Below are 21,948 nucleotides of genomic sequence, written 5' to 3'. Positions count from 1 at the left end.
TGAGAGAGCATCGGGGTGGGAAAGGAGATGGTAAAGGGATTAGTACTTGAAATTAGAGAATTCAATGTTCATATTCTGGGTTAGAAGAGTTAGTTGATGTCCAAAAATAGTGTGAAAATTAATCCTGATGCTTTATTCTAATTGTTTTTGGCTAAAATTTGTTTTGTTCTTCCTTGTTTATTTGGTCCGCTTGTACAGATTTATTTTTTTTTAAAGCATCTTTTGGAACCAAGTGGACAGAGACTTTGGGCACAAAGTACTTTCTGCCTCTAGGACAGTTTTTCAATCCGTATAGCATCTCCTCTTGCTACTTGACCTTTCATGTCATTGTTCCTAACCAGTGTGATTTGCACCTTTGGTGAACTTTGATTGTAAGATGTGCTCTTGTTTCTTGCTAGACAGTAGAGACTCCAGTCCAAACATGAGGTCCAGCAGTACACTCCCAGTACCTCAACCAAGTAGTGCACCGCCTACCCCTACCCGACTGGCTGGAGCCAACAGCGACATGGAAGAGGAGGAGAGGGGCGATCTCATTCAATTCTACAATAACATTTACATCCGAAGAGTAAAAGCATTTGCACTGAAATATTCCACATCAAGGATGGAAAATGGGGTGAGTTGTCAGTTTTAATAGTGGGAATTTTCATTTAATGAAAACTTGGAACGTACCAACGTGAATAATAAACACACTTGCATTTTTTTCTAGATCAAACACTACTTTTGCAGCAATAACTTTAAAATGGAATTCAGGCTTGAAACTTAACAAACAATCTAACCATTATTGGTGTTAGGCTGAAATTTGGATGTTTTATGCAATGGTGAAAGTGTTGTGGCGGTCCCTGGATATTAGGTCACTCCATGGGTCAGTCCCCTCGGCACTTGACGGACAGGGATGAGGGACTGCCCACAGGCTACGGGGTTTATGGGGAGTGTTCATCCCTTCGGTGGAACTCGTTGTGAGTGGATGCTCACAACCTGCATTAAAGAACTTTCTAAACCTGCCTGGCGTCCAGCCTATTTCTGGCCACTACAGTGTAAATGTAATTACAATGGAAGCATGGTTCAAGAAGGCATACGATAAATATTTAGCAAAAGACGTACTTTTACAAAGGAGATGAGGAGCAATTTCTTTAGTCAGACGGTGGTGAATCTGTGGAATTCATTAACACAAACAGTTGTGGAGGCCAAGTCAATGGATGTTTTTAAGGCTTGACAAGATTGACAAATTTGTGACTAGTTTGGTGTCAGGGGTTATGGGGAGAAGGTAGAAGAATGGGGTTGAGAGGGAAAGCTAGATCAGCCATGATTGAATGGTGTAGATTTGATGGGCCAAATGCCCTAATTCTGCTCCTTTAACTTATGAAGTACAATGCTACTCGCCTTGATTGCAATAAGTTGCAAGCACATTTAGAATGCAGGGTCATGGAGACATAGAACCATACAGCACTGAAAGTCTTGCCAACCATGTTAGTTAACCAAACTAGGTACACTTACCTGTGCCTGCCCATGCAAGTGCAAGTCAATGTAGCTTGCAAACCAATTTACAGTTGTGGACAACTTTCACATATCTGAAGTCTTTGTTTGTGTGGTTGATGTTCAGGCAGGAAGTTTGTTGGTTGATTCATTTCTCCCTCTGGGAATTTCATCAGAAGTCTTTCTGTGGGGTTATGCCTACTTAAAAAAATATGCATATTGGATTTTGACATTCTGTCCTAAATTTGTGTTGCTGTTCCAAGTTTGAATTGTAGAGTTGTACTTCCCAGATTGTACCACAAGAGAGAACTATTAACATTTAAAAATCACTGTGCATGTGATTTTGTAGCGATTCTGTTTGGAATGTCTGCCATGCACACCCAAAACCCTGAATTCACTCTCCACTAATTAAAAAAATACTTTAAATGCTTGGGTTGTGTGTGTAGGATGGAGTCCTCTTCTAGCTCAGAGAAAGAGAAGCATCCTTAGCTAATGTCTAATCGAAGCTTTAACTCCAAATGTGCAAAATTGCCCCAAAAATGCCTCTAAATTCTTATTTGACAAAAGAGTTCCTGTAATGTATTTAAAATCTAAGACCATAAAATCTTGTATGGTAAAAAAAATGCAGATTATGGCAATTCTGGTATTGTTAATGAAATATGGAGATAATTTATAGATAGACACAAAAACCTGGAGTAACAGCAGGCCAGACAGCATCTCTGGAGAAAAGGAATAGGTGACATTTCAGGTCTAGACCCTTCTTCAGACTGAGAGTCAGGGGGAAGGGAAACTGAACAAATGAATGAAAGATATGCAAAAAAGTAACGATGATAAAGGAAACAAGCCATTGTTAGCTGTGGCTGGGTGAAAATTAGTTACTCAATTATGAGTAAATGAGTGCTCAATTATTGCAAACACGCCCAAACTTGGGCGGGCTAAAGCTGTGGAGATATCAAAAATGTATTGTTTATTCAATTTATACTAAACAGGGCAATCAGTACCAGTTTTATTATTCTTAAACTGGTGTTTTGCAAACTGCTTGCCCTGTTTAATGCAAATCGAATAAACAATAGTTTTTTTACATGAACTAGTGTTTACTCTGTGTCAGTGGTCAAAATGTTTGAAGAGTTTTATAAATTGTAAAAGAAAAACTGGAATATGATTAAGGTATTTAAACATTGCTATTGCTGCATATGCCCGAGTTTGACTAATTTGTTTGTTTGTGCAGAGTGAAGCTCCACTTTTATCCCCCTTCCCCTCCCTACGGACAGGATCGCCCCGCAGAGTGTTACTCTCTCAGCATCATTCGATTTACATTTCACCACACAAGAACGGAGGTTCCCTTTCACCACGAGAAAAGATGTTTTATTGTTTCAGCAGAAGTCCTTCAAAGGTGAGTCACGATTCTTTCCAAAAAAAACCAACATATGGTCAGGTAGTGTTCAAAATCACCTGCGACAAATTTATCCGACAGATTAAATTCTTGGAAAAGGGATTAGTTCTAGTGGTTGATGAGGAGTATCGTGGGTCTGTTCAAGAAAAAGCAGCACATCGTACATGAGCAGCTGGGATCAAGCGAGTCCCTTAGAGCACAAAGGATGTGGGAGTACACTTATGAGGGCAAACATGAGAAATTCCTGGCCGATAATGCAGATGATACTAAGCAAATTTGCAGATGATACTAAGCTGGGGGGTAGTGTGAATTGTGAGGAAGATGCAATAAGGCTGCAGGGTGACTTGGACAGGTTGTGTGAGTGGGCGGATACATGGCAGATGCAGTTTAATATAGATAAGTGTGAGGTTATTCACTTTGGAAGTAAGAATAGAAAGGCAGATTATTATCTGAATGGTGTCAAGTTAGGAGGAGGGGGAGTTCAACGAGATCTGGGTGTCCTAGTGCATCAGTCAATGAAAGGAAGCATGCAGGTACAGCAGGCAGTGAAGAAAGCCAATGGAATGTTGGCCTTCATAACAAGAGGAGTTGAGTATAGGAGCAAAGAGGTCCTTCTACAGTTGTACCGGGCCCCGGTGAGACCGCACCTGGAGTACTGTGTGCAGTTTTGGTCTCCAAATTTGAGGAAGGATATTCTTGCTATGGAGGGCGTGCAGCGTAGGTTCACTAGGTTAATTCCCGGAATGGCGGGACTGTCGTATGTTGAAAGGCTGGAGCGATTGGGCTTGTATACACTGGAATTTAGAAGGATGAGGGGGGATCTTATTGAAACATATAAGATAATTAGGGGATTGGACACATTAGAGGCAGGAAACATGTTCCCAATGTTGGGGGAGTCCAGAACAAGGGGCCACAGTTTAAGAATAAGGGGTAGGCCATTTAGAACGGAGATGAGGAAGAACTTTTTCAGTCAGAGAGTGGTGAAGGTGTGGAATTCTCTGCCTCAGAAGGCAGTGGAGACCAGTTCGTTGGATGCTTTCAAGAGAGAGCTGGATAGAGCTCTTAAGGATAGCAGAGTGAGGGGGTATGGGGAGAAGGCAGGAACGGGGTACTGATTGAGAGTGATCAGCCATGATCGCATTGAATGGCGGTGCTGGCTCGAAGGGCTGAATGGCCTACTCCTGCACCTATTGTCTATTGATAAAGAATCTCTTAAGATTCTCTGTTAAGTATATTGAAAGAGTAGCTAGGGAGGAAAGTAAGTCCCCTTAAAGTTCGAAAGGATGATCTGTGAGGGAGAATGGGCAAGATCTTAAATGAATACTTCTTGTCAATGTTTACCCTGAAGAAAGACATGGAAGTGAGTGAGTTCAGGGGAAGGGATAGTGACCTGCTGGAGCAGATCAATACTATGTAGATTTAGTTTAGTTTTAGACACTGCGTGGAAACTAGCCCTTCGGCCCACCGAGTCTGCATCGCCCAGCAATCATTTGTACACTAGTTCTATCCTAGAGACTAGGGACAATTTACAGAAGCAAATTAACCTACAAATCTGCAAGTCTTTGGAACGTGGGTGGAAACTGGAGCACCCAGGGAAAAAACTGTAAGGCAGCTACTCTGCCACTATAGCACTCTTCACCATTGGGAGTTCCTAAAGAAGAATAAATCGCCAAGGTCTAACTAGGTGCATCCTAGGAGGTAACAGGAAGCAAGGGAGTAGTTTACAGAGTTGGCAGAGTTTTTGTTTTTTACTACTTTAGCCACAGGAAATGTACCTCCAGGACAGCTAATGTGCCTGAGTGGTGGGAAAGATATTGGAAGAAGGATGTTGTTAACAAAGTACTACATGGTAGGCTGGGCTAGTGCAAACACTGTTTTAGTTTAAGGCATGACATATCACAGGCAGTTAGAATTGAGTATTTCCAGAAAAAAAAATGCATGAGCACAGTGCATTTCGAGTAACAGTTTCTCTCTGCTGCCTGCCCCCCCCCATAAAGAAAATGTAGAGAAGATAGTTTTTATGTAGAGTTTATACAGCCACTGTCCTAATAAATTTGTCCATCAAATGTGCTAATATTTTTCTCAGATCTTATTTGATCCCACTCTGCTACCCTAATATTTAATACGAGCTTTAGAAACAAGCCAAACATTCATTTTCTTGTAACTCAAAAGATGTTTTTCTTTGATTTTTTTTGTCCCACCTGCAGAGGCTGAGGGATATCAACAGTATGATTAAGACTGGCAAAACTCCAACCAAGAAACGTGGCTTGGCGTTGGACGACAGCAGTGAATTGCCAGCTAAGAGGGTTTGTCAGGAGAACCATACTGCACTATATAGACGTTTGCAAGACGTAGCCAATGACCGAGGCTCACACTAATGCTATTTGTACCTCTTGGCTTTGGTAATTTGCTGAGATATAATACAGGCTTTGGTATAAATGCCTTTTAATTGCATCAGCTTCCACGTCCTCCCCTCTAAGAGTCTCAAAAACTGGAAAGGTAGACCAGAGAGAGTTACAGCTATGCTTAAAGCTTTTCCCAGGGTCAATATGGCAGTGAACATAGGCTGTGGAAAAATTCAGTGGAGAAGGGAGGGTCTGCTTTAACAGATAGCCAGTTTCTTGCTTTGTAAAGCAGCTTAAGTTAACAGATCGGACAAGGGAATGTTAGTTTAAGATTTATGAAGCAAAATATTTTAAAATCTAAGCTTTTCATACCAAAACCAGTTAATATTAATGCATTTGTATGTAAACTCAGATTAAATGTCATAACATTAATACATTTTAGAAAGAGCAGATTATGTTTAAAGCAAAGCTTTAGGATATGATCCTATTATTGATATGGAACCTTTTGGTGTAACTGCTCAGATGGGGAAACAAGGTGAAAATTCCCAAAGCTGTGTTTATACTTCCCATCAACATTCCACATTTGTGGATTACATTCGGTGTGTCAATCTGTTTATGCACAATGGATTTTCATCCCCAAAACTGGCAGGAGATGTTGAGGCAAGTTCAGGGTCATACAACACTGAAACAGGCCCTTCGGCCCAACTTGTGTATGCCAACCTAGATGTCCCATCTAAAACAGTCCCATTTGCCCACAGTTGATCCTATGAAGAGCATGCTAATAATAAATACACAGCTATCAGGAGTAACACGAGCTTAAAATGGAGAACCAGCAGCTTAGGACAGAAAATATTAAGGCAAAAGCTTCCATTCATAAATATAATGGTCATCTAAAAAGGAAGATGCTCAATAATATTGTGAAGTTTTCATCCTGGATATGATGCTTAGACGTTACATTTTCTATTGTCTAGTTTGTTAATCTCCTGCAAAAAATAAAATCATGCTGATGTGATAAATCCAAAGTAACAAAAAAATGCAGGTCAGGCAACAATTGGAAAGAGCAAGTTTTAAATGAAAGATCTTTGAATATCCAAATCAAACGAGTCAAGTAGCAAACTATTAGCACATGCACCATATAATGCATCGCTGTCACATATTCTGTCACATAGGTGTACTGAATATGTAATTCAATGAGACACTGGGAACTGCAGGTGCTGGAATCAAGAGCAAGACCAAGTGTTGGAGGAACTCAGAGGGTCAGGCAGCACCTGAGGAGGCATTGGACAGATGATGTTTCAGAAGAATGGTCCTGGCTGTAACATTCCTTCCACAGATGCTGCCTGACTTGCCTTTAGCAAAAGTGCCAGTTTTCTGGTTTCCACAACGCTCGTTACATAGCTGCGATTCTCATTTTGTCCTGTGTATGGACAATAGTTTGTATTCTACGTTATTATTATTTCATTGGCATAAAACAGGTAGAGGAATGCCTCAAAATTTGGATTTAACAACCACAGATGAGGTAAGCAACTAGTTCTCATCAGTTCTTTAATGGTTCAAGTTCGCAAGAACTTAATTGTTTTTAAAACACCTCTGGCAATAGAATTCTCAACCAGATGCAAATATTATGTGCAAATGTGTTAGTGATCTTTCTCAGACACTTATTCTTCTCGGCTGTGGAGGTACCCAATACCAAAACATTCATACAATGCACAAAATAAGTTGATACTATAGCATTCCAAATCTTAGAAGTGAAGCAAATTCTATTGGGCACCATAGACTTACCATGTTGTTCAGATTAGTTGAAAACATCCAAATGCACATTGTGGCTCACTCAAAGAAGGAGGAAAAAATGGTCTCATATGACCTTTATCCAATTATTTATGAATGGGGAGAATTATAGATCAATGTGAAAAGCAAATATTAAATTTTTTAAATAGATGGGAGTACATTTTTAATATCAATCTTTGAATACAATTTCTAAATTGTGTTACATTAAAAGATTGATTGCAAGGGGATAATTAATTTTAGATATCAATTATTTTGTTAAGTGGTTATTGTACTATAATTGGCAGTAAATGAGTATAGCCCAGAAATAAGTTTGGAAATTATTGCAATACTTCTGGTCACCCATTTTTAAAAAATGACCCTTCACGAGTGTGACTAAAAACAATTTGCTTTAAAGCTTGTTAATCTATGAAAAGTATTTAAATGATAACTGATTCTTTAAGAAACATGTTATTGTGTTGTATCTCTGTAAGAGTTGTGAACATTTGATTTAATGTTTGTATGTGGCTGTGTCCTTTTATAAAATTACTTGTATGTTACCAGAATAGAAAATGGCGTATGATTTACAATCAGGTTAAAACCAAAAGGTTACTATTTGTTTTGCTATTTCTGTATGTTGATAGATTTTTTTTTTAAAAGATTCCCGCACCAATATTTATTTATCAACATCCCCCTGCATGTTGACACGAGACCTCATTTTAGTTAATTGTCCATATTTTATCATTCAAGATAGGAATAAGCAAGCATTTTATGACAAAGATAACTCAATTGTGTATTATTGCATTCTAGAAGGACGAGGTTAAATTGTATATGTTAAATGGTATATTTAAATTTTAAATAACATAAATCATTTTCCTTTGAAGTTCCCATGAGTTTAAGGGACTGAAACCTTAAATCCCATCCTATCTTCCTTTGTAACAGTTTAGTAACCAAGTGTTGGCCTCATTTTGATAAACCCTATCCATTATTTCAAGCATGGCCAATCTCCCATCACATTGCACTTTTAGTTCAGATCAAATTCCTGGTTTGTGTTGCATGACAGCAGATAATATAAAAAAAGACAGTAGAACAGTAACATTTTGGGGGAAAACAATAGATATGTTGATTATTAACACTTTTTTCAAAATCCCAGTCACGGGTTAGATTGCAATAATCATGATGAGGAAAAAAAAGGTTTGGAAGAAATCTACAATTAGGTGCAAGTGGTGCAATACCAAAAAAAGTGATCAATTTGTTTTGGACGTTGAGGCCAGAGATTATACAATAAGGAACAATGAACAAGGTAATGAGAACGCAAAGTGCTGAAGGAACTCAGCCAATCAGGCAGCAACTGTGGGGGGAATGGACAGATGATGTTTTGGGTTGGGAATCTTCTTCAACTTGATGGAGTAGGGGAGAAAAAATGGAAAAGAGGTGGGGCAGGACAAAGCTTGGCAAGTGATAAGTGGAGAGAAAGCAATTAGTACATGGGTGAAGTAAGTGACAAAAGGGAAATATGGTACTTGGGACAAGGGTAAGGAGCAGGGTGACTAGGCTGGTGGGAGAAATGGATGTGCACTGGGGCGGGGGTATTATGTGAATTTGGAGAATTCAATGCTTGTACTATTAGGTTGGAAGTTACCCAAGTAGAATTCGCCCACCATGTTCCCTTCGCCCACCATGTTCCCTTCCTTCCCCCCCCCCCCCCCCCCCCCCGTACCTACCCATCACTTGCCAGGCTTTGCTCTACTCTTTTCCATCTTTCTACCCTTTACCGCAATCAGTCTGAAGGCTTCTGACCAAAAATGTCATCTGGCCATTCCCTCCACAGTTGCTTTTTGATCTGCTGAGTACCTCAGCACTTTGCAAGATTCCAGCATCTGCAGTCTTGTGTCTGCAACAAAGCTTTTTGCTGCTTATTGTGCTGAAGATCTTGCTGATAAGCAAAGCAGGAGAAAAAAAAGAACTCACAACTAGGTCAAGAGCTTAACATTCAAAAAAGTTAACAGCTAAAAGGTTTACACAAGAGCAAAAACCAAAGCTGATCAATTTGCAACCCAGCGCCACCTTGTGGCTGTCGTACCTAACTGGAATTGACAACATTCTTCTAAAAAAACTAAAGTCAAAAGGGCAGAGGCAAAAAAAAGACAGTACTGGGGTATCTCAGTGGGTCAGGCAGCATCTCTGGAGAACTTGCATAGGTAATGGGGGTCCCAACTCAAAAATGTGACCTATCCACATTCTCCAGAGATATTGGCTGACCCACTGAGTTACTCCAGCACTTTGTGGACAAAGGATATCATGTACATGTGCACACATAGTAAACAAACGTGAAAGAGCAGCTTGCAGTTTTAGTTTGTTTTTATTTTAAAGTTTAAGCCATGACATCAGTCGCTTGGCTTGCAGCTATTTCACCTTTTAATAGACCCCACTGCAAGTAAACAGCACTTTCAGAACACAACGTGCTGTTTTATTGCACAAGATAATCAGAACATGAAAATGTCTAGGAAATATTCTTCAAATTGAATTACTTATTCTCACACAGCATACTAAGACCACCAAATTTACCAAGCTTCTGGCTCACTGAAAGCACTTTGTTCCTTCAACAGATCAACCTACCAAATGTATAATCCAATGAACTGATGTCACTTTCAGCACCATTTCATCTCAAAGTGCTAACTATAGGGTCAAAAATGCTATTTACAAAATTTATATGCTAATATTTACATTTAAAAAACTCAATTGTGACTTTATGAAAATGGAAAAGTCATACATTATGTAAAATATGGTTGATTTGAATGATTACTCAATGTCTAAACTCAAAACCACAAAACTCCAGTGGCCAGCCCCGAAACATGAAAAACATTTCTACATCACAATGGCAGTATTACAAAAAGGGTGACGTCTTTATGAAAGAACCACGCAATTCAGTTTAACCACCTCAACATAATTGATAGTTGTATTGCCAAAATTACCTAGGTAGTAAAGGTCTCCAAAAAAAATGCAAGTCTTACAAACTTTGTTAAAAGTTGAATTCAAACAAAAAATAATTAAAATGTCTTATAATTTATGCATCAGGAAACACCATCTTCTGCAGTTTTGCTTTTAAACTGTCACTGCTAAAAGTCCAACTTCTGCACCAACACAAAACAATTACATCTCAATTAACCTGGTCCATTATGCCTCAATAGGTAGAAAGTGCCTGGTGTGCCATTGATAAGATGTCCTAGGTTTGTGCAGTGTTTTCATCCTTGCTGAAAGGTTGCGTTGAACCAGGTTTTACCCAGGAAAGGCCAGACACGTGCATGCTTTTCGTCTGATCTTCAGGCTTCCGCTACGCAAGAGAAAATATAAAATCACCATGCATCTCACAACTGTAATGAAAGGCTGCACAATAAAATGGAAAATAGTATCACAACTTCAAAACTAGATCCTTCAAGCTTTTTACAAGATTGGCAATGTGAAAGATAGAGAAAGGGGGCTCACAGTTTGAAGTTCATTTTAAAGGTGGACTGAGGGGCAAAACGCTTTCCCACCAAGAGCAGAGTTGAAAGAGAACATCTTAAACATTTCAATAAAATGATAATTTTTTTTACCATAATTAATCAAAATATGACTTCACACCATACAAGATGTTAGGACATGACCAAACATTTGGCCTAGAGGGGCAAGTTTCATCATAAAACATGTTGAGGCCAAGGCAAGGACTTAAATAACTTGGAGACTAAGCGTCTGATCCTGGATACGTTTGGGTAAGGTACAGCACCAGAGGAACCTATCTAAGATGATATTTAATCTTTAATACATCTGTGAATGGAGTGGGTAGGAATTGTGCATGAGAAGAGAAAGGAAGACAAAAATAAAAAGCTCAAGACTATTATTTGAACAATGCTACTGGAAACAGAGCAAGAGGAACTGTTGTGGAGCAGATTTCTCTCAAATGAAAATCAAATGGCACCAGGTCAAAAGATTATTGCATATAATAAAAAGTATTTGGGCGAGCTTTGTTTGAAATGCACACAAGCACTCGTTTTCCACTAGCATCCAATACAAATACAAGGCATTTGTGTCAAGAAATGATAAGAGTTACGATCAAGGATTGCACAGTGCATTTGTGCAACCTATCCTATCCCCCCACATCCGGACCAAACTCAGATCCTGGGGGGACAGGGCTTTCTCCATCGCTGCTCCCACCCTATGGAACTCACTACCCCAAAACGTTAGAGACTCCTCCACACTCACCACATTCAAAACATCGCTGAAGTCTCACCTGTTCAGTACTGCCTTCAACCACTGAAGGTCACCTCACCTTCTGTCTCCATTCTCTGTTCGTTTATTTATTTACTTATTTATCTATTTATTCATTTCCCTATGTTCTCTAAATCTCTGTAAAGCGTCTTTGAGTATATGAAAAGCGCTATATAAATAAAATACATTATTATTATTATTATTATTTGTCATGGGGAACAGGTCAGCTGGCTGACATGTTAGCCAGGTACCCATGAACACAATGCTTTTCAATATACAATGTACGGAATTAATTTACCTTTTGAGATAACATCTTCTCTCTGGCTTCTTCATGTACTGCTGGATTCCAGGGTGAAAAGCTTTGGAAGAAACGGGTAGTTAAAAAAAAAAAAGAAAATAATATTTACCTCTCACTTTGCACATGAAGGTCAAAATGTTTCCCTGCTTTAAAAATCAATGCTTCCTTGGAGGTATGAGATTGCACAAGCATTGACAGCCCTTAAGGAGCTTCACCAAGTGACCTTCTGACTTTTCTGCCTTAAAGAAACTATTCCGTTCATCTGCAGACTTTCTAGCTAAAGACTCCAAAGACGTACAGGTTTGTAGGTTAATTGGCTGGGCAAATGTAAAAAAAAATTAAAAAAATTGTCCCTAGTGGGTGTAGGATAGTGTTAATGTGCGGGGATCGCTGGGCTGTGCGGACCCGGTGGGCCGAAGGGCCTGTTTCTGCGCTGAATCTCTAAATCTAAATCTAAAAGTACAGGCCCACCACAGATTTTCTGACACCCTTGGTTCCAGAGACGTTCAGGATTATCCGTTTTGTCGGACCAACAGTGACCATGGCCTCAGACAAGTCCAACGGTACTGGAACTGTCAGCTTAGGCAGCTGAGGGGCAGAGATACCAGCCTGCAAAGTTGGCCTCTGAAGTCGACTACGGGAATGGATCTCCATTCCACAGCCCCACTGCAGATAGTAAATTCAGCCCACCGATTGGCACGGAAGTCCTAACAAGGTTGAGATCTGCTGCCTTCCCAGCCTATTCTTACCCTTTGAATATTTAAGCTGTTACCAAGTTCCCACTTAACGGATTAATGATTTTTTAAAGAATGGTTCAACGGTGCTTTCTTGTCACATGTACCGAGGTGCAGTGAAATTATTCTCCGCATACTGTTCAGCAAAAGTCTTTGTATACAACAGCACAAATGGTACTCAAGTGACTGACCAAATATAAAATGGCTACTTGTAGACAATATCTAAATGATCTTTTACTTGTGACAATAACAAGCTGAAAGACAAACTTCTATGCACAGACTTGCAAAGAATATAGGTTGTATACAAGAAAATTACTGATGGCAAGGTATCAATTAGTTTCAAAATGACCAAAACTCACCTAATTGCATAAGGGTCATCCATATTAGGTTGATCAAAAAGATGACTATTGCATAGTTTCACACTATCAATTACTTTGCCTTTGAATAAATGAATGTCTTTTTCATATCTGAAAAAGAAAATACAACTTCAGACTGACTGATTGAATGATTTCTAATCAAGCATGTTTGAGAACAATTGAAAAATACAGAAAGACTGGGCTTAAAACTGCAGTGCTTGCTTTCAAATCTTTAATTCACATCCGTTTTATTTTTAATCATCCCGAACATTCTTTTCATGATTTTAATGAAGGCATGGGATCAAGGAAAGACCGTTCACGTCACAGCCCTGTTTCCACCAATCTTTCCAACACCACGCACAAGCACAAATCGCAATTGTATGCAGATGCCGAGAAGTGGGTTCAGCTCTAGTTGAACAATTTCTAATCTTGTGATGTGGACTTGATAAGAAGTGAAGGCATAAGATTTCTGTCAGAGCAATAACCTCAAATTATCAAATCATAAGACCTGCACAAAGTCACAACAGTGCAAATCAACACTGCAACCCTATTTACACAACTCAGTGGCATTTAGGTGATGCGGCTAATAGATATTGGCCCACACAGAATCCCATGATGTTTCAGAGCAATTTAAGGGATGAAAGACAGATCAATATTCCAAACACTGTTCAAATCATATTTTCTATTTAAAAACGACCAGAATGCTGCCTGGATTAGGGGTATTAGCTGCATGGAGAGGTTGGGCAAACTTGGATTGTTTTCTATCGAACGCCCGAGATTGAGGGGAGACCTGATAGAAGTATATAAAATGAAAGGCACAGAGAAGGTAGACTGTCACAATCCGTTTCCCAGGGTGGAAATGTCAAAGGTAGAGGGCATAGCTCTGAGGTGAGAGGGCCAAGTTTAAAAGGAGATGTGTTGCCAAAGCGGGTCCCCAGAAACACATTGTGGAAACAGATACGACTGTCATTTAAGAGGCTATTAGATAAGCACATGGATATGCAGGGAATGGATCATGCGTAGGTAGATGAGATTAGTTTGTCTTGGCATCATGTTCCACACATACATTATAGGCCAAAGAGCCTATTCCTGTGCTGGTCTGTTCTTATGTTCTAAAATCGCAAGACAAAGTTACTCATTTCCATTTCCCTCCATCATTTCTCAGATAACTTATAAAATTGTTAATATTCAGCTCAAACATCAGTATTATTGAAAGGTCACTTAAAACACAAAAAATTATCAATACCACATTTAACGATTGGATTTTGCAAATGTTACAATTACTGAGGACACCATGAAATTGGCAACAAACTCTGGATGTACACATTTTAGATTTAGAGGTACAGCGCGGAAACAGGCCCTTCGGCCCACCGGGTCAATTTTTACATTTGCCCAGCCAATTAACCTACAAACCTGTACGTCTTTGGAGTGTGGGAGGAAACCGAAGATCTCGGAGAAAACCCACACAGGTCACGGGGAGAACGTACAAACTCCGTACAGAACAGCGCCCGTAGTCAGGATCGAACCCGAGTCTCCGGTGCTGCATTTGCTGTAAGGCAGCAACTCTACCGCTGCGCCACCGTGCGGCCCTGTACACACATGTACAACAAAGCGTGGAAATAGAAAAACTATGGCCAGTAATTGCGTGCAACCCTCATGACCTCCACTTTCTGATCATCTCCAGTATAACATTCAAATATTAGCACATTGAAAGACTTTAGGAATACCCGTAGGGCATTACATTGGCGCAACGATTGAGTTGCTGCCTTGCAGCGCCGGGGACCCCGGTTTGGTGCTGTCTGTACGAAGTTTGTACGTTCTCCCCCTGACCATGTGGGTTTTCTCCAAGATCTTCAGTTTCCTCCCACACTCCAAAGACATCCAGGTAACTAGGTTGATTGGCTTGATGTATGTGTAAATTGTCCCTAGTGTGTGTAGGATCGCTGGTCGTGCGGACTCAGTGGGCCGAAGGGCCTGTTTCTACGCTGTATCTCTAAACCAGACCTTCCAACGTTTGATTTTACAAATTCATAATTTTGATGTCCAAAATTCATAATATGGCGCATAATACAACTGTTCAGCAAACAAAAAGTGTATGCACACCATCGAAGGTATTCATTCACAAAATGCTGGAGTAACTCAGCAGGTCAGGCAGCATCTCGGGAGAGAAGGAATGGGTGATGTTTCGGGTCGAGATCCTTCTTCAGACTGATGTCACATTTAGTGTATGCACACCAAATGTGCATATGCGTTGTGCTACATTCATGTGTGAAAAACGACTATTATTTCCAACAGTCTGCAGTTTTTGGACTACATGTACAATGTCAGGCCTATCATGAGTATATTCTGCTATTTATAGAAAGGTTATTGAACAATAGACAATAGACAATAGACAATAGGTGCAGGAGTAGGCCATTCAGCCCTTCGAGCCAGCACCGCCATTCAATGCGATCATGGCTGATCACTATCAATCAGTACCCCGTTCCTGCCTTCTCCCCATACCCCCTCACTCCGCTATCCTTAAGAGCTCTATCCAGCTCTCTCTTGAAAGCATCCAACGAACTGGCCTCCACTGCCTTCTGAGGCAGAGAATTCCACACCTTCACCACCCTCTGACTGAAAAAGTTCTTCCTCATCTCCGTTCTAAATGGCCTACCCCTTATTCTCAAACTGTGGCCCCTTGTTCTGGACTCCCCCAACATTGGGAACATGTTATCTGCCTCTAATGTGTCCAATCCCCTAATTATCTTATATGTTTCAATAAGATCCCCCCTCATCCTTCTAAATTCCAGTGTATACAAGCCCAATCGCTCCAGCCTTTCAACATACGACAGTCCCGCCATTCCGGGAATTAATCTAGTGAACCTACGCTGCACGCCCTCCATAGCAAGAATATCCTTCCTCAAATTTGGAGACCAAAACTGCACACAGTACTCCAGGTGCGGTCTCACCAGGGCCCGGTACAACTGTAGAAGGACCTCTTTGCTCCTATACTCAACTCCTCTTGTTACGAAGGCCAACATTCCATTGGCTTTCTTCACTGCCTGCTGAACCTGCATGCTTCCTTTCATTGACTGATGCACTAGGACACCCAGATCTCGTTGAACTCCCCCTCCTCCTAACTTGACACCATTCAGATAATAATCTGCCTTTCTATTCTTACTTCCAAAGTGAATAACCTCACACTTATCTACATTAAACTGCATCTGCCATGTATCCGCCCACTCACACAACCTGTCCAGGTCACCCTGCAGCCTTATTGCATCTTCCTCACAATTCACACTACCCCCCAACTTAGTATCATCTGCAAATTTGCTAATGGTACTTTTAATCCCTTCGTCTAAGTCATTAATGTATATCGTAAATAGCTGGGGTCCCAGCACCGAACCTTGCGGTACCCCACTGGTCACTGCCTGCCATTCCGAAAGGGACCCATTTATCCCCACTCTTTGCTTTCTGTCTGTTAACCAATTTTCTATCCATGTCAGTACCCTACCCCCAATACCATGTGCCCTAATTTTGCCCACTAATCTCCTATGTGGGACCTTGTCGAAGGCTTTCTGAAAGTCGAGGTACACCACATCCACTGACTCTCCCTTGTCAATTTTCCTAGTTACATCCTCAAAAAATTCCAGTAGATTTGTCAAGCATGATTTCCCCTTCGTAAATCCATGCTGACTCGGAACGATCCCGTTACTGCTATCCAAATGCTCAGCAATTTCGTCTTTTATAATTGACTCCAGCATTTTCCCCACCACTGATGTCAGACTAACTGGTCTATAATTACCCGTTTTCTCTCTCCCTCCTTTCTTAAAAAGTGGGATAACATTTGCTATTCTCCAATCCACAGGAACTGATCCTGAATCTATAGAACATTGAAAAATGATCTCCAATGCTTCCACTATTTCTAGAGCCACCTCCTTAAGTACTCTGGGATGCAGACCATCAGGCCCTGGGGATTTATCAGCCTTCAGTCCCATCAGTCTACCCAAAACCATTTCCTGCCTAATGTGGATTTCCTTCAGTTCCTCCATCACCCTAGGTTCTCCAGCCCCTAGAACATTTGGGAGATTGTGTGTATCTTCCTCAGTGAAGACAGATCCAAAGTAACGGTTTAACTCGTCTGCCATTTCTTTGTTCCCCATAATAAACTCCCCTGCTTCTGTCTTCAAGGGACCCACATTTGCCTTGACTATTTTTTTCCTCTTCACGTACCTAAAAAAACTTTTGCTATCCTCCTTTATATTATTGGCTAGTTTACCCTCGTACCTCATCTTTTCTCCTCGTATTGCCTTTTTAGTTAACTTTTGTTGCTCTTTAAAAGAGTCCCAATCCTCTGTCTTCCCACTCTTCTTTGCTATGTTATACTTCCTCTCCTTAATTTTTATGCTGTCCCTGACTTCCCTTGTCAGCCACAGGTGTCTCTTACTCCCCTTAGAGTCTTTCCACCTCTTTGGAATAAATTGATCCTGCAACCTCTGCATTATTCCCAGGAATACCTGCCATTGTTGTTCTACCGTCTTCCCTGCTAGGGCCTCCTTCCAATCAATTTTGGCCAGCTCCCGCCTCATGCCTCTGTAATCCCCTTTGCTATACTGCAATACCGACACTTCCGATTTTCCCTTCTGCCTTTCCATTTGCAGAGTAAAACTTATCATGTTGTGATCACTGCCTCCTAATGGCTCTTTTACCTCTAGTCCCCTTACCAGATCAGGATCATTACACAACACTAAATCCAGAATTGCCTTCTCCCTGGTAGGCTCCAGTACAAGCTGTTCTAAGAATCCATCTCGAAGGCACTCTACAAACTCTCTTTCCTGGGGTCCATTTCCAACCTGATTTTCCCAGTCTACCTGCATGTTGAAATCTCCCATAACCACCGTAGCATTACATTTTTGACACGCCAATTTTATCTCCTGATTTAACTTGCACCCTAAGTCGAGGCTACTGTTTGGGGGCCTATAGATAACTCCCATTAGGGTCTTTTTACCCTTACAATTTCTCATTTCTATCCATACTGATTCAACATCTCCTGATTCTATGTCACCCCTTGCAAGGGAATGAATATCATTCCTTACCATCAGAGCAACCCCACCCCCTCTGCAAAAACAGAGATACTTTTTGCAACAGAAAAAATAGTTTTGTTTTGCTTTTTCTATTTTGCTTTTTCCTTACACATCCCAATTCTCTTGGTATTGAATAAAAGAACAATGGTCATAAAATGTATAACTAAGTCATGAAGAAAGAGTTGATATATGCGACTCGACTAAGTACTTGTTGAAATAAATTTGCACATTAATTGATAATCAGCCCAAAAAGGTGGTAATTGGCTTTTCTGCTGTGTTTTATATTTTAACCCCGTCTTAATTAATTAATTAATATGGTTATCTAATCTTGCACTTAGATTTAATATTTACTCATTACAGTTCTACCAATGATTTTCTGGCACTCTTGGTTCCAGAGCTTTGCTGATTTATCCAGCCAGCCAAGGAAGTCGGCTATGGGGATAGATGTGCTGGCTCCAGATGGGCTGGAGATCCAGAGCCCCGGCCACAGATTGCAAATTCAGCCCACCGATCGGCCATGGAAGTCCGGATGAGATCGAGATTGGCTGCCTTGCCCAGCCTAGGTGCCACATTTTCAGGGAGACTTCCAAGGCGGGGGGATTTCTTGTGGAACCCCTAGCGAGCTCCAGCAGTCGAATTGACAAATTGCAATTACCGACTGTTTTGCGGAAAAATGAGGCGAAATCGGAATGGCGGAAATGAAATAAGAAAACGGAAACTTTCCGCCAAATTCGGAAGGGTTGGGAGGGGTGCTAAACTAAACAAAACCCTCAAACTTAATGCATGAAGTGAGAGCAGGTTTTTAAAAAATGGTTAAATGACTATTTCTTGTTTAATTTCTCCAGCCCAACAGAAAACAACATGCAAGATGATCAAACATTTCAAAATAACCGATTTTATAATAGTATTTGTGATATTTCATCATCATTACAACTTAATTAGCATTTTTTAAATACCATCAACAAATTGTTTTTTTTGTCACTATAACCAAGTATTCTTCACTGTAACTTGCTGCTTAACATGTGTGATGATCACTATTGTAAAGCACCCCAAAATGATGCTCTACAGTAAATGACTTTGTGAGAGGGGAAATGTATGCCAGCAATTGTGAGATGCCGCCTGACCCGCTGAGTTACTCCAGCATGTTGTGTCTTTCTTTGGCAATACAATACAATACATCTTTATTGTCATTGTACCCAGGGGTACAACGAGATTGGGAATGCGCCTCCCATACGATGCAATAATTTAGGTAATTTAGACAGCAGCAACCCAACGAAACGAAACAGTTGTAACAGTTTTGGACAGGGTAAAGTGCAAGTTGATCTATGCGTTGTGGCCATCCGGCTCAGCAGGACCGGTTCATAGCAGCTATGGCCCTGGGGATGAAGCTGTTCCTGAGTCTGGAGGTGCGGGCATAGAAGGCCTTGTATCGTCTGCCCGATGGAAGGAGTTCGAACAGACTGTTGCAGGGGTGTGAAGAGTCTTTGTGGATGCTGGTGGCTTTTCTGAGGCATTGTGTGTTGTAGATGCCCTCCAAGTCTGATAGCTGTGTTCCGATGGCCCTCTGAGCTCTATGGACTACCCGCTGTAGAGCTTTCCTTTCTGCCTCCGTGCAGCTGAGGTACCACACAGGGATGCCATGCGTTAGGATGCTCTCTATGGTGCAGCAGTAGAAGGTCGTCAGCAGCTGTTGGGTTAGACCAGACTTTTTCAGTGTTCTTAAGTAGAACAGTCTTTGTTGTGCCTTCTTGACCAGCGCAGCAGTGTTATTGGACCATGTTAGGTCCTCCGAAATGTGAGTGCCCAGAAACTTGAAGCTGGACACTCTCTCCACACTGTCCCCGTTGATAGAGATCGGGGCATATTCCCCGTTACGTGACCTACGGAAGTTGATGATCAGCTCCTTGGTCTTGGTGGTATTTAGGGACAGGTTGTTATCCGAGCACCAGTCCGCCAGGTTCTGCACCTCCGCTCTATAGTTTGTTTCATCCCCGTTGGTGATCAGCCCGATCACCGTTGTGTCATCTGCAAACTTGACAATGGTGTTGGTGTCGAATGCAGGAACACAGTCGTGTGTGAAGAGGGAGTAGAGCATGGGGCTCAGAACACAGCCCTGTGGTGTGCCGGTACTCAGGGTGATAGTGGAGGACAGGTGCGGGCCCATTCTCACTGCCTGCGGTCGTTCCAGCAGGAAGTCCAGGATCCAGTCACATAATGACGAGCTGAGGCCTAGCTGGTGGAGTTTGGTGATGAGCTTGGTGGGGATGACCGTGTTGAAGGTGGAGCTATAGTCTATGAATAGCATCCTCACGTACGTGCCCTGTCTCTCTAGGTGAGTCAGGACAGTGTGAAGAGCCAGAGAGATGGCGTCCTCTGTGGATCTATTTGCCCTGTATGCAAATTGATGTGGGTCCAGTGAGTCAGGGATGCTGGATTTGATGTGTGAGACGATCAGCCTCTCAAAGCACATTTGCAGCATCTGCAGTTAGTTCTTCGAGGATAGCTGTCAAGTTAGCTGAGAGTGCCACCACTTTGCAGCCAACTCCAAAAGCAAGATCATTAGCTTCATTCGCTCTGGGAGCGGAACTAGGCCATTCAACCCATCAAGTGTCATTCAATCATGGCGGATCTATCTTTCCCTCTCAACCCCATTTACAGACCTCCCCGACACCCATACTAATCAAGAATCTATCAATATCCACCTTACAAATATCCATTGATTTGGCCTCCACAGCCTACTGTGGTAAAAAAAAAACACAGATCCACCACCAGCTTCTTTGTTAAAACAAAAATTCAAACTTCTGCAATTGGGTCAATTTAAATTCAGGTGCAAAATTAGTTTTAAAGTTAAGGCCTTAGAACAACTTTCAGTTTGGGTGGGCTACAAATATTGAAACTTACAGTACTGCAGCTTCAGGGTTTAAAGGATTAACCGTATCAATCTTGTAGAACATCCGGCGTGCATACATCAACACCTGCCAGATATGATTATGATTTCGCCTGTGGGATCCAAGTACATATAAAGGCATTAGGAAGGAATCACAATATACTTTGCATCATTTACATTTATCATTACGCTACTTTTCCCACTATCGCAAGATTCAAGAGTGTTTCATTGTCATGTTCCAACAATGGAACAATAAAATTCTTACATGCAGCAGCATAACTGGCTTGTAAACACAATACACATAGATAACACAAAAAATAACCCCAATGCTTGTGGGGGGGAAAAAAACAAAGTCCTCAGTGCAACCAAGACTGTCGAGAATCCATAAAGTGGTTAGTGTGTTGCAGTGTTCAAGAGCCTGATAGTTATTGGGAAGAAGCTGTTCTTAAACCTGGAGGTCATGATTTTCAGACTCCTATACCTTCTTCCCGATGGGAGGAGTGAAATGAGAGCATGGCAAAGGTGGTATGGATCTTTGACGGTGCTGGTAGCCTTTGAGGCAGTGCCTCCTATAGCTTCCTTCAAAGGAGTGGAGATCAGTGCCCTTGATGGACCAGATGGTGTCCACCACTTTTTGTAATCTTCGTTCCTTGGGGTTCGAGAGGAAATAATGGATTAAGTGAGCAGATTTACCCTGGTTTGCACCAGCTGAGGAAGTGTTATTGAGATAGTAATAATGGAGGTCAAGGTGCATTGAATTACGGCAATACCCAGAGTCGAGGCTGGCACTATAATTTCAAACAACTTTGGCATCGCATAGTTTAACTAGGAGAATCTCCAAGTTGCTGTCATTCCTCCACCTCAGGCTATCTTGTTGCATTCTTTGCAGATGCAATCGAAACAAAAATTGTTACTCAATTTCATTTCTAGCTTTATGCACACTGTTCTCATTGTATTCTCAGAGAGAAGTTTTGTTAAACGAGCTGTGACAGTTTAAAAAAAAAAGGATTAGTTTACCAAGATAGAATGAACGTTAAAAGACTGCAATGTTAAATGTCTGTAGTTTTGTTTCATGGTTTGCCATTTATTAAATCCTGTCTCATTGGCTTGTTTGCTGCCTCAATGTTGCACCCGTTTGCAAATTCTATTTATTGCAAAATCTATACCACACATATCCCACTTAAATATTTGTTATAGGAGCAAAGAGGTCCTTCTGCAGTTGTACAGGGCCCTAGTGAGACCGCACCCAGAGTACTGTGTGCAGTTTTGGTCTCCAAATTTGAGGAAGGATATTCTTGCTATTGAGGGCGTGCAACGTAGGTTTACTAGGTTAATTCCCGGAATGACGGGACTATGATATGTTGAAAGACTGGAGTGACTAGGC

At 41.2% G+C, this 21,948-nt stretch overlaps 2 protein-coding genes across 2 annotated transcripts in view; one reads left to right on the top strand and one right to left on the bottom strand.

The window, feature by feature from the left end:
* The window catches only part of rbl2 (retinoblastoma-like 2 (p130)), an 81,441-nt gene extending 73,659 nt beyond the window's left edge, over positions 1–7,782 (top strand). Inside the window, exons 20-22 of the mRNA XM_078400382.1 lie at positions 399–613; positions 2,702–2,866; positions 5,074–7,782. Of these exons, the coding sequence (XP_078256508.1) occupies positions 399–613; positions 2,702–2,866; positions 5,074–5,244 (551 nt within the window). The 3' untranslated portion in view covers positions 5,245–7,782. The remainder of the gene's footprint in view (positions 1–398; positions 614–2,701; positions 2,867–5,073) is intronic.
* A 1,542-nt stretch (positions 7,783–9,324) lies between these two features.
* Positions 9,325–21,948, bottom strand: part of aktip (akt interacting protein) — a 38,647-nt gene continuing 26,023 nt past the window's right edge. Inside the window, exons 7-10 of the mRNA XM_078400381.1 lie at positions 20,579–20,677; positions 12,615–12,722; positions 11,522–11,582; positions 9,325–10,309 (exon numbers count right to left, since the gene is read on the bottom strand). Of these exons, the coding sequence (XP_078256507.1) occupies positions 10,202–10,309; positions 11,522–11,582; positions 12,615–12,722; positions 20,579–20,677 (376 nt within the window). The 3' untranslated portion in view covers positions 9,325–10,201. The remainder of the gene's footprint in view (positions 10,310–11,521; positions 11,583–12,614; positions 12,723–20,578; positions 20,678–21,948) is intronic.

The sequence above is a fragment of the Rhinoraja longicauda genome, chromosome 6 (assembly GCF_053455715.1).
Source record: "Rhinoraja longicauda isolate Sanriku21f chromosome 6, sRhiLon1.1, whole genome shotgun sequence".
Taxonomy (NCBI): domain Eukaryota; kingdom Metazoa; phylum Chordata; class Chondrichthyes; order Rajiformes; family Arhynchobatidae; genus Rhinoraja; species Rhinoraja longicauda.
Note: the sequence above shows the minus strand (reverse complement) of the source record. Positions and strands in the feature narration are given on the sequence as shown.